This window comes from Vanellus vanellus (assembly GCF_965231255.1).
Source record: "Vanellus vanellus genome assembly, chromosome: 9".
NCBI classification, from domain to species: domain Eukaryota; kingdom Metazoa; phylum Chordata; class Aves; order Charadriiformes; family Charadriidae; genus Vanellus; species Vanellus vanellus.
The window spans coordinates 25,329,560-25,341,412 of record NC_138914.1 but is presented as its reverse complement, the minus strand read 5'-3'; the positions used below and the strand labels follow the sequence as shown (position 1 = coordinate 25,341,412).

The 11,853-nt window shown below is 41.9% G+C and overlaps 1 protein-coding gene across 1 annotated transcript; it reads right to left on the bottom strand.

The window, feature by feature from the left end:
* Positions 1–1,004: 1,004 nt before the first annotated feature.
* Positions 1,005–11,420, bottom strand: NINJ1 (ninjurin 1). Its single transcript, XM_082487552.1, has 3 exons — positions 11,211–11,420; positions 4,665–4,826; positions 1,005–1,582 (listed from the first exon to the last, which is right to left on the bottom strand). The coding sequence occupies exons 1-2, from the start codon at positions 11,407–11,409 to the stop codon at positions 4,672–4,674; spliced, it is 354 nt and encodes a 117-aa protein (XP_082343678.1). The 5' UTR covers positions 11,410–11,420; the 3' UTR covers positions 1,005–1,582; positions 4,665–4,671.
* Positions 11,421–11,853: the final 433 nt, after the last annotated feature.

Genomic DNA, 11,853 nt, shown 5'->3' with positions numbered 1-11,853 from the left:
TCGCTGGTTTGTGAAAAATAAATACAGAAAATTGTCCTGAGTACCTTGTTCAGAACTTGTTCTGAGCTATGTTTAAATTAGTACAAGCACAATTGCTAGATACTGGTTAAATACCTGTTAAGTTGGAAATGAAGCAACAAAAGATAAATTAAAAAATAAAAAAGTATGTCTATTCCATTACTAATCACACAACTTTCTGATTCGTTTTCTGTTAGTAACTCTTACAGAACATGTAAATGAGATACGGTACATCAATGGGCCTTGAGACATAACTAAAGAGAAATGTGATCAATAAAAATGGTAAATGAGATGAGACACATGGAAGTAAAACTTCTATTAATATGTGCAAGAGAGCATTTAAAAATTAACGGTAAGGAAATGTATTAGTACAAATCTGCATCTACAAGTAAGCACACTCTAGAAAAACAGGGTTTTCCTGATTGCAGGTGTGATACTTTGAGAATAAAATGACTGAAATGTTTTCGCTGTAGAAAATTTTATAACCTACACCATTACTAGCAAGAGTGTATTTAGAAAAAAAAGTGTCAGTCCCTGAGCCAGCAGGTAAGAACCTAGAAGATATTTATATCTCTCTCTCTATATTTAAAAATAAAATTTAAAAAAATTAGTGATGCTTTTAGCCATAAACTCATAAGAGTAACACAACTGCAGCAATCAATCTCGGGAAGAGAAGGGGGAGAAGTAAGTCATGGAGGGATAAACTTCTCTCAATTTGCAACTTGAATTGCTGACAGGCGCTCAGTACCAGTTTAGCAGGTACAGTTCACCCAGTAGCCTCCAGTTTTCCAGTTGGGCCTCGAAAAGGCAGCACTTCTAACAGGGTTTCCAGAAATATATACAATGCACAGAATACGGAGCACAGCAGTTCATATTAAAAAACTATTAGCAATAAGGTTATTTGTGTGTCTGAGCACAAAGGAGAAGGAAATTTTAAGCATGGTCCAGAGACAAAGAAATACGAGCAAAACTGGATGAAAGATTGCCCACTGCTGCTGTTTGTCTCATCTTCACTTTAGCTAGAGTGGAAAAAAGAATAAAAAAAAAAAAGAAAACAAGGCACAGCTGTCTTTGCACACTGCAAAAGAAGACCACTGCTGCGCTATGGAGTACATCAGTTTGGTGCCAAGTGAGTGAAATAAAGGACAACGTGACCGTGCCAGAACTGAAGGCCTGCCGCTTCCTCCTATGCTGGAAATGACAAACTGCCACAAAACCCAAAAGGTGTGGAAAATGGGAAGTCCTGTGAAGCGCCACCTTGTTTGATGAGCTTATGCCACTTCTCTGAGAAAAAAAAAATAAGTTTCTACAGAAATTGAAATGCTTGAAACGCTACTATTCCAGAAAAACAATGTCTTTGGGTCAAAATCAACCTTTCCGTAGATGCTGAACAGTTAAAACATTAACACACTGGAAAATTTTAGGTGCACAAATGGTTGTTGGAAACGAGAAAGCTGTTCTGTCTGTCCAGCTTCTTCAGATTACTTTTTTTTTCCCCACTGTGTCCAAGCGTAACTGGCTCAAGCGTAAACAGCATCTACGGAAGAATGAATGCTTCGGGTCTCTGAAATACAAAACAAAGATATCGAGATGTTGGTGACACAGGAATTACAGTAAATGACAAATTCCCCTTAAAGGGGGAATTAAGTGTTTTTTGGAAAAGTGTGCATAATAGTAAAGGTGAAGCTAGAAAATGGTGGCCACTCACATCTCTCAGAGTTTTGAGGAGATTGTGGCAGCAGACTGAAAAAGACTTATTTTTCAAGTTATGCTCAGATGACCAGGTGCTTTTAGCACGGGCAATATGTACAAATGAGTAAACAACAAAGGTAGTGTTCCAAAGCAATTCAGAACTTCCACGTTTAACAAACCTGGAGCGAAAAGACACAGGTCCCAGATACCACATTTGGCCACGTTATTAGGAAACTGCACGTGCGAGGAGCATGAAGGCAGGATCACTCAGCTGCTGGTTTTGTACAGATGTAAACTTGCTTTCAACATCCTTTGGTCTTAGCCTCTACCCGAGGGTACGCAAAACAGCTACTGCTTCTCCTTTATTGAGGCACTGCAAGTTTATTAAACCGATTTCAGCAGTAGATACCAACCGTGTTTATGTATGTGAGCAAATACTCTGGCTGTGCATAGTGATATGGGATATACGATTTATAGCTGTACGAGATAGTAGCAGCCACAAGGCAGAACTGTGTTTCCTGCTCTTATGATGATGTCAGACAAGTTACATGTGAATGGTTTTCTCATTTAAGACCTAGCTTTCTAACTAGGGATTCCACAACTCCAGTCAAATTAAGCCACAAACCCCTTTGAGTTGCCAGTTCGTGGAGAGCAGAAGGAATAGCAGAGGAGAAACACCAACACAAACGCTGCAAAGAGCCTCCTCCTGCAGATGGTGCCAGCTAAGTGGTAAGACATCGCACAAAACCAGTGCCGTTTCCATAAAACTTAGCCACATATGTGTCTGAAGGAAGGGGAAAGGAGACAGAGTCCATGGACAGGTGGGAGAAATTGGCAGGAGGATGCACTTCATGTGTTTAAAGAGCTACTGTGCGGTAATGTTCAGAAGCCAGGCTGGCATCTTAGGGCTGCCCAGAGCTGAATTGGCTTCTAACACACAAACCAGATGTCCTGCAAGCTCTGTAACAGCTGCAGCGCTCTCCAAAGCACTTCAGAATTGAGTTCTGCTGTACAGAAATACAGCAGTGGCATTTGGGAACCACTGCAGAAGCTGCATCTCCTAAAAGCCAGCCAGAGATCGAAAAGGGAGCAGAGCCGGCACCGGTACTGGGGATAATCAGTAAGGCACCTCGTTAGAGAACACGGTACTAGTAGAGAAATAGCCGATGAATAGCTCACCTGTCCAGTATCTTGGTAAGGCAAGGTGTGGGATACCTGGCTTCTGGATAGTAGCTGACTTCTCAACATACCATGACATTCAGGCACTAACTGGCGTGGGACTGGATTGTCAGCTCATCTCCCTCTCTACTCAGCACACACCGCTGTGATAAGCAAAAACCGCTTCTCCTCTCTTCCCTCTTATGTTTTTCTTTCACTGTATCAAAAAGAGGCATGGCTGGGATTCTGGTTATGCCACCTTGTTCATTATTTGAATTTCTTGATGCCTATTTCAGCTTCTTGTCTCTGCCTCTGTTCCTGGCTATTGTGCGTGTCTTTTTCCTGTGAAGAAAGCTAAAATTCCAATAATCCTCCATTCAGTTCTCTTGGCTTTGCCAGTGCAGTTTTGTGGTTAGTGTTTCAGTGTTGTTTTAACATGTACTGCTGAGATGGACGTTCTACCTATAATTCTGAAAATATCTCGGATAATCTATGTGCTCTTTGCTGCTAAAATTATTTTTTTATTAGTTTATTTGTAGAGACTGCAGCCAGATAATACAATAAAACTATCTTGTTTCACTGCCAGATTTCACAGGTTTTTGTTAAAGCAGATGATTCCACCCACACCCTGAAATAAATGAATTTCATTCTTTATCTTCCTAGTAATTTGTTGTACTGATTTCCCCCCCATCCTTTTTTGAGTCCTGATAGATTTTTGACTGGTTTCTGTTCTTGTTACAGATTTCTGTTGTGCCATTCATCTTCAGATTGGGGGTTTAAATGCCTTGTATCTCCTTTTTCATGGAGAAAGGGTTTCATCTAGAAGTTAAACAGATAACGTTACGTGTATGAGCTGGCTGCGTAATGGCCGTGTACTGTGGCTTGCCAGGAAAATCAAGTAACTCCTTCTCAGGCAAGTCTTCTGAATGTGCTTTGAGATTTGGAAGATAAAGAGCCAGAGCAACGTTGGCACACGCAGACTTAGCAGTGCTATTTTAAAGGCAGATGTTGGACTACAGTGCTTGTTGGTCTACCAGCCTGCAATTTAGGTTTACCTCCTCCCAAATTATTCATCATAGATAGCTATGATGCTAGGAAGATACCCATTTTGATTCTCACAACTCCTATATTTATCCTTCCATATAAGTAAATAACAAACTTTAAAAGGCAGGTAGAGCAAACAATATTGTTCTAAATGACCGCGTGTATCAAGCGAAGTGACAGTGCACGTCTTTGCAGGCTGAGTCTCCCACAAAACACAAGCCCTGCAGCTTGGGAGGACAGAAAAGCCATGCTGTCTGCACAGGAACTGCAGGGCCCCAGTGGTGTCTAGTATTGTATGTTGGACTTAATAGCCTTAGTTGAATAAAGATTAATCTTCAGTGTTCATAACAGACTGGACGCAGTATATTGCAAACCTTCCTTAAAAAAGGAACAGGCATTTGGAGGAAGCAAACCAATATTATTTCCCTTCTTGGCTAAGTCAGCAGTGAGGAAAAGGAGTAGCTAAGCCAGAAGGACAATCTTTACACTTCCCATGCGTGACACATACGAGGGGCCCCTGACAGAGTAAGATGCTGCCATCAACTTTTGAACTCTACATTGACAAATACGCTGTAATAACTTAGCAGTTCCTCATAGCTTTTGCTTTTGCAGTAGTATGAAGTAAAATCCTTTATCTGCAAAGGCTAGAACTGTAGGGATAAGCTCACGGCTATGTTTAAAGCTATGCCCTAGCGTACACCGCATTCGTGTATGCTATGCTCTATACCTTACGGTGCAGAGACCACACTCACCTTGTGCTCACTGTCTTGACGCTGACTCAGCAACTGGCTTCTGCACTCCAAAGGCAGTGATAAAAATATTCACAACTACTATAATGAATACTAGTCCAGTTGCAAGGTTGTTGAGGAAATCCAGCTTTCCATGTTTTGCAGGGTTGTTAAGGTCATATTTTACTTCAAAGAGAAAGGAAAAAAAGAACGTTTTAATTATATGTATATTTCAAAATCCAGAATAAAAGTCTTCACTACTCATGTAGTTCAAGGATTTCTCTTACACTGAGCTATTTGCATCAGTCATACTTAAAAGGGAAGTAAGATTCTGCAGTGTCAGTAGAAGTGCTAAGGGAAGATCTTTAACCACAAGGAGTCTATTAGATTCCAGTAATTAGCATCTAATCTCTGTGGCTGCACATGGGAAGTAATGGATACCCAAACACTACTAGGAAACCTCTGAGTTCTTGATCTTTTGAAATCTAGTTTTGTTGCAGACTTTAAGCGTTTAAAAATTATTTCAGTCGAATACATGAAGCTTGAAGCCCCCACAGGGTGGAATGAAGTTCAATTTCTATGGCTAAAAGGCTGCAGGTTCTTCATAGACAACCCAATCTCTTTACCAGTGCTAGGTTTTTTTGTACTGGTGCCCTTCCCCAGCTGTACTCCCTGCTTTTGCACTGACTGTGTTTTTATAAAGCAAAGGCGTTTTATCTGTTAAACAGAGGAAGATCTCAAAGCAGCGTAGCTGCAGTCCTTTTTACAGAGAGCATCAGCTGTGTAAACATTTTCTTTTGTTTCTTGCAGTTGTTTTTTGGTTGAACTGCTAATGGGAGTGAGGGAGGAACACACGAGAGAGATAGCACTGATTTACTGTACGCTTTGATTCCAGGCCTTGGGAAAATGTATAAATGAGTTACATTGGGCTGATAATAGACCTGACGACAGAGTAAAGCACGTGCTTGTACAGGACAGCAAGAAGCCTGGGGGTGCTTGCCTGGCATCACGCAGAAACCCAAGACTTTCCTCTGTCTCTGTTCTCTTGCAGTAAGGGCTCTGCAACTCAGACCTTCTGCTCGATTTCTTTGATGCTGGTGGAATGAGCGCTGACGAATTCTGGAGCATGTTTTGAGAATCGTTTTTGTCTTTTAAGACTCCTAGTTCTTAAATGTATAGATCACTGGAGCTTGTGTGTGCACGTACAGGACATGTGAGAGAAAGTTTATACCTGACAAGTTTTTACAGCAACATAAATAAAACTTTGAGCTCCTTCTGCTTGGCACATCCACAGGTGTGTAGCTTACGACTCTACTGCATGAGATGAGATAAACTTTGTTATTTGTTTTTAACATAAGGACCCTGTCAACACTGCAGAACTTAACCACAGAACCGAGACTGGCTTGCTGAAGCAGTTAAGTAGAAGTGGTGGCAAACACACTCGTGAAGTATTAAAAGCCAGGTTCGCCTGGTGTCCCTAATTAGGAAGTCTAATGCTGTTTTGGTTTAAAGGAATTCTGGGCGCCTGTTCAAGTCCTGTTTGCTAAAGCAATATAGTCAAACTTCACAGGCCAGTCAAAGCACTGAAGAACAGCGTGGGGGGAACTATCTGAAAAGCTTTAGCTACTGCACACCTGTGTGGACATGAAATAATTTAAGCTCAGCACTACTTAACCCTGAAAATGAGTTTATACGTGTCTGTAAAGCATCTGGAGCTACGTGGATGCTTGCATCCCAACAGGACCTGGAAGGACTCTAGTACTGCCACGTGAATGAAGGAGAATAAATGAAATGGAATAATTAATCCTGAAGTATGGAAGAAAAACATTTCAGACAGTTGGTTTGAAAAAGCAAAGGCAATAATGGCCTAATGTGTTTTGTGAGTTAAAAGAAACCGGGCTCAAAGGAAAATTGACACTTTCAGAGTTGTCCCTTTGTCCAAATAAGGGCCACAGAAGACAAGTATTGCTTGTCAGTTTAGGCGGTGCTCTAAATTTTGAAGTAGAATTGCAGCAATCCTATCTTTGTGATTATAGTACTGAAGATGATGGGTGTTTGTGAAAACGTTCTTAAGAACAGTTATTCTTTAAGTATTTTATTACAGTGGGATTAGATTACTATGATTTCATGCCACTTAAACTATTTCAAGACATTCTTTGCATTTCTTCCAAAATTTAAGATTACCAAATCACTTTCAAGGAGAAGTTTGCTGAATGTTTTTCAAACTGTTTTTGTGAAAGGCTCTTTGGAAGAAGTAAAAGCTTTTAATCCCTAGTAGAGAACCGTGAGAACTGGTAGCTCCAGGGATAAACCTCAAGGAAAGAAACTTGATGGTTGCAGACTTTTGTTTGGACTTGTGAGAGCTTGTAAGAGGCACAATTTTGAGGCTGGACAGAAAGGCAAACTGTTCCTTCAGGCCAAAACTACCAAATACACATTGTGAAAAGCAAGTTCTTCCTATGATGCCTGTATCTTTGTACCTTCATATCCTATTTCCTATCCTCAGTACTTTTGAGCTCAGCACGACAGCATCGCTCCAAGAGCATACCGCCGTACGCCGAGTGCTTTGTCACCCTCGGTACGCCAAACCTACAGCCACTGCTGACTGCAGAGCGCAGGCTGAACTACTGAGGCATCTCACTGCTTTCTAAGTGGTCTGTGAACTCTACCTCAGCCCAACTTTGGAGATGGGCTGCTGGGTACTCTCTTCACTCTCAGTGCGACAACGATAAAAGTCACAGAGACGGAAGCCGCTTTGGCAACGTCTGGCAGAAACAAACATTAAAAAGCAATTTGTCAGCATATACTGAGAAATTATTGCCTAACAAAAAACTGGGAACTTGTTTACAGCCTCAAAGCCTGCTTAACTGAAACAACCACCAGGGAGATGCCTTCAACCAAGAAACAGGTAACTGTTTTGCTGATTTTTCCATGACTCTCTTCCCACATCCACCAGTATCATCAGGTTGCTTTTTCCAGTCCCCTTCTGGAATCTCCTCTGAGCCAGGATCTGTATTTTGCTCTTGTACCAACTCTACCAAATGCAGAGACAGCTGTATTCTGTCTCTTTCGTAAGAAAAAGCTGTGTCAGCTGCATGTCAATATTACAAGCCTGATGCATCCTGGTTTCCTAGGAACTTCCTCCTTGAACAGAAAGTTTTTTTCAGTTGTGCTAAAAATGGAACATTGAAAGACTAACAGAGATGCCAAAGGTGGCACCTATAGCTTAGTAAATGCCATGTGTGAACTCTGGCTATCACCTTCAAGGCTTCTCATTCACGGTAGACTTAAGATCTGTCATATAGTACCCATTTATTTAAAGGGAAAGATTTCAAAAAAGTTATGAGAATAAATGATCATATACCACTAGCAAAAGAAGTGATCCATAACTGTTTCCTGCCAGTGAAGGCATCATTTATTTCATTGAATAATGGGGTTCAACTGATGCTGAAACCGAAACATTTCCTCTGATTTCCACAAGTATTTTTGACTTACTCTCCAAATTTATGGTGTAGGGTTTGGATGCTGCTAATGAATGTTGCAGGTTTGCAGCAACTTTGCAAAGTGCCACTGGATTCTTTATACATTTTGCCTTGCAAAGGCATGGGGGAAAATATCACAGTAGGTTAAGATAGCAAAGAGAAGTACTGAAGATTTGTTTAAGGTCAAAGCAGAAAACACAGCTTTCCAGAAGAGTGCTGTCTCTCCACTCTCTGTGGAGCTTTGGTTGGGCTTTTTTTGGTAATTCATGCTCTCTTAGTGATGACAGTGTTTTAGAAACGAGCCTGGTTTTATAGCCACTTAGATCAAAATTCTGCCTTACAGAATAAGGCAGAGGGTGTAGGACATACGTATACCACTAATTTAGCAATACTAACTTAAAATACCTAATTTTTAGTGATAAGTACTAGTTCTTGGCCACTAGCCATCATATTTGAGAAGTCGTGGTGGTCTGGCGAGGTTCCTGATGACTGGAAAAGGGGAAACATAACCCCTATTTTCAAAAAGGGAAATAAGGAAGACCCAGGGAACTATAGACCAGTCAGTATCACCTCTGTGCCTGGCAAGATCATGGAGCAGATCCTACTGGAAACTCTGCTGAGGCACATAGAAAACAAGGAGGTGATTGGTGACAGCCAGCATGGCTTCACCAAGGGCAAGTCATGCCTGACAAATTTGGTGGCCTTCTATGAAGGGGTTACAGCGGCAGTGGACAAGGGAAGATCAACTGATGTCATCTACCTGGACTTGTGCAAAGCGTTTTACACTGTCCCACATGATATCCTGGTCTCTAAATTGAAGAGACATGGATTCGACAAATGGACCACTCTGTGGATACAGAACTGGCTGGACAGTCGCACTCAAAGAGTTGTGGTCAACGGCCGCGACACTGAGTCCAAGTGGAGAGCAGTGACAAGTGGTGTTCCTCACAGATTGGTACTGGGACCTGTACTGTTCAACATCTTTGTCGGCAACATGGACAGTGGGGTCGAGTGCACCCTCAGCAAGTTTGCCGATGATACCAAGCTGTTTGGCGAGGTAGACACGCTGGAGGGGAGGGATGCCATCCAGAGTGACCTGGACAGGCTGGAGAGGTGGGCCCAAGCCAACCTCATACAGTTCAGCAAGGCCAAGTGCAAGGTCCTACATCTGGGTTGGGGCAATCCCAAGCACAAATACAGGCTCGGCGGGGAATGGCTGGAGAGCAGCCCTGAGGAGAAGGACCTGGGGGTGCTGATTGACGAGAAGCTCAACATGAGCCAGCAGTGTGCGATCGCAGCCCAGAAGGCCAACTGTATCCTGGGCTGCATGAAAAGAAGTGTGGCCAGCAGGTCACAGGAGGTGATTCTGCCCCTCTACTCCACTCTCGTGAGACCCCACCTGGAGTACTGCATCCAGCTTGGGAGTCCCCAACATATGAAGGACATGGACCTGCTGGAGCGTGTCCAGAGGAGAGCCACGGGGATGATCCAAGGGCTAGAGCACCTCTCCTATGAGGAGAGGCTGAAAGAGTTGGGGCTGTTCAGCCTGGAGAAGAGAAGGCTCCAAGGAGATCTTATTGCGGCCTTCCAGTCCCTAAAGGGGGCCTACAGGAGAGCTGAGGAAGGACTTTTTACTAGGGCATGTAGTTATAGGACGAGGGGGAATGGCTTTAAACTGGAAGAGGGGAGATTTAGATTACATATCAGGAAGAAATTTTTCACTTTGAGGGTGGTAAGGCACTGTCCCAGGCTGCCCATAGAAGCTGTGGCTGCCCCATCTCTGGAGGTGTTCAAGGCCAGGCTGGACGTGGCCTTGGGCAACCTGGTCTGGTGGGAGGTGTCCCTGCCTATGGCAGGGGGGTTGGAACTCGATGATCTTCAAGGTCCTTTCCAACCTAAACCATTCTATGATTCTATGATTCTTGTGTCTCACAGCATTATATTAATACTGCATAGTGGAACCTCTATTTTCAAGAACAGCAAAGATGCTGCATTGAACTTCTAGGAATGTGAAGGTCAGTAATTCAACAATGAAGACATAAAGGGGAGAGTGGAGTAAGGCAGGGAGCAGGAAACTGATTCTACAGCTGTCTCATTAAATGTGCCCAAAGCACACACTAACACACCTCCTATTTGAACTCATTATCTCAAAATGATTTCTAGCATACGTTAAATGTATTGCATCACATCTCTTTGGTAGAAAGCAGAAAAGGTTTCCCTAGCAATAAGCAGAATTCAAGATAATCTATTTATTGTCCCAGGATGTTTCTCCAACTGTGTTTTCGTACTATACATAATTTCAAATTTTTTGACTGAAATCATAGTACATGGATAATAGATGAGGTACGTTCTTACGGTGAAATCTTGTTCCAAGTAGCCTATTTTTCTTTTTAGGTTTAATTTCAGTTTAACACAGGTTTGAAAATTAACAATAACAAGTACATTTCTACCAGTCTCCACCTAGAGATTTAGGATGCTTCAATAATTTCCTAAATTTAAAACTAAGGTTTTTTTTTTTTCATTATTGTCAAGCCTTTGCTAGCAAACCTTTGATTTGAGTGCAGAAACACAGACAAACTGAAAACAATATGCCACACCAAATGAATATGTACATTCAACTTTCACTTCTGTTTCAGAGTTCTTATGGTCACAATACATTCTTACAGTACTACTTATATGACCGATATGGAAAAAATACATTTCAGTCACAAGATTAAGTAACAGGTCTTGCCAGAAACAGTATTATGAAACTAGGCAGGCTGCATGATCCTATCTGGCCTATTAATTTTTCTTTTACACTATTTCATCATTTTCCTTCCTCCTCAGGCCTTCTGAAAAGATAAATATCCGTGCTCTGGGCACATAAGTATGAGGAAGTTGATCAAAATTGAAGATTCCACATAAAGCTGTCCTTACTCCTTTTGTTGCAGTATTTCTACAGTCTTAAGAGACCACTTTAATCAATTCTGAGGTAAAGTCTTTCAAATATAACAGCTTTTTAAAAACAAATGGGGACTCTACATACCATCTTATAGATTATATCCTGTAAGAAAAACACACGTCAATGGTTCTTGCTGTTGCTACGTACCAAGGAATATCAGGAGCACTCCCACCATAACTTGCAGTGTGAGCGACAGGCTGATAAGAATGATAAGTGGGATGTAGAAGGAAAAAGAAGGTCCTTGCTCCATCACGGCTTTCAGCTGGGATGCATTGGCCATCAGCAGGGCAATGTCCAACATGCTCTCCGCGGCACTCTTCTTATTTGCGTAGTGGTTGATATTCATTGGTCCATTTCTTTGAAACCACTGTGATGTTCTGCGCTAGAATTGGGAGAGGGGGGGAAAAGGTTATTCCCATCTCTTTTAATTGGTGAAGTGAGTGAAGAGATGACTTGGTCTGTTGACCGATTTCTGTAATCACACTGATAGAGTAATTGCGGTATTGAGACTACCAGTGCATCTTTTTCACGGTTACCACTGTCCTCTGTCTGATAAGAGAGCAGTAAATAGTGTCTGTACCGGACTTTGGCAGACACGCTTTTTCCAGCTTGTAGGATCACTCTGAACAGTCCCCTGTGTTTCGACTCTGGGAAAAGGAAAGATTGAAAAAGCTGAAAATTTTGCCCTGAGAAAACTTGGGAGGGAAAAACCACTGTAAAACAATTAAGCAAATAACAAACTGTTGCAGCTAATTTACTCCTAAAGGCATACTTAAAAATATTTATTAAA

Coding starts and splice junctions, on each gene's coding strand:
- NINJ1 (XM_082487552.1), bottom strand. CDS start 11,409: ATGAATATCAACCACTACGCAAATAAGAAGAGTGCCGCGGAGAGCATG. Junction 4,827..11,210: donor AGTGCTCCTGATATTCCTTG/GTACGTAGCAAC, acceptor TTCTCTTTGAAG/TAAAATATGACCTTAACAAC.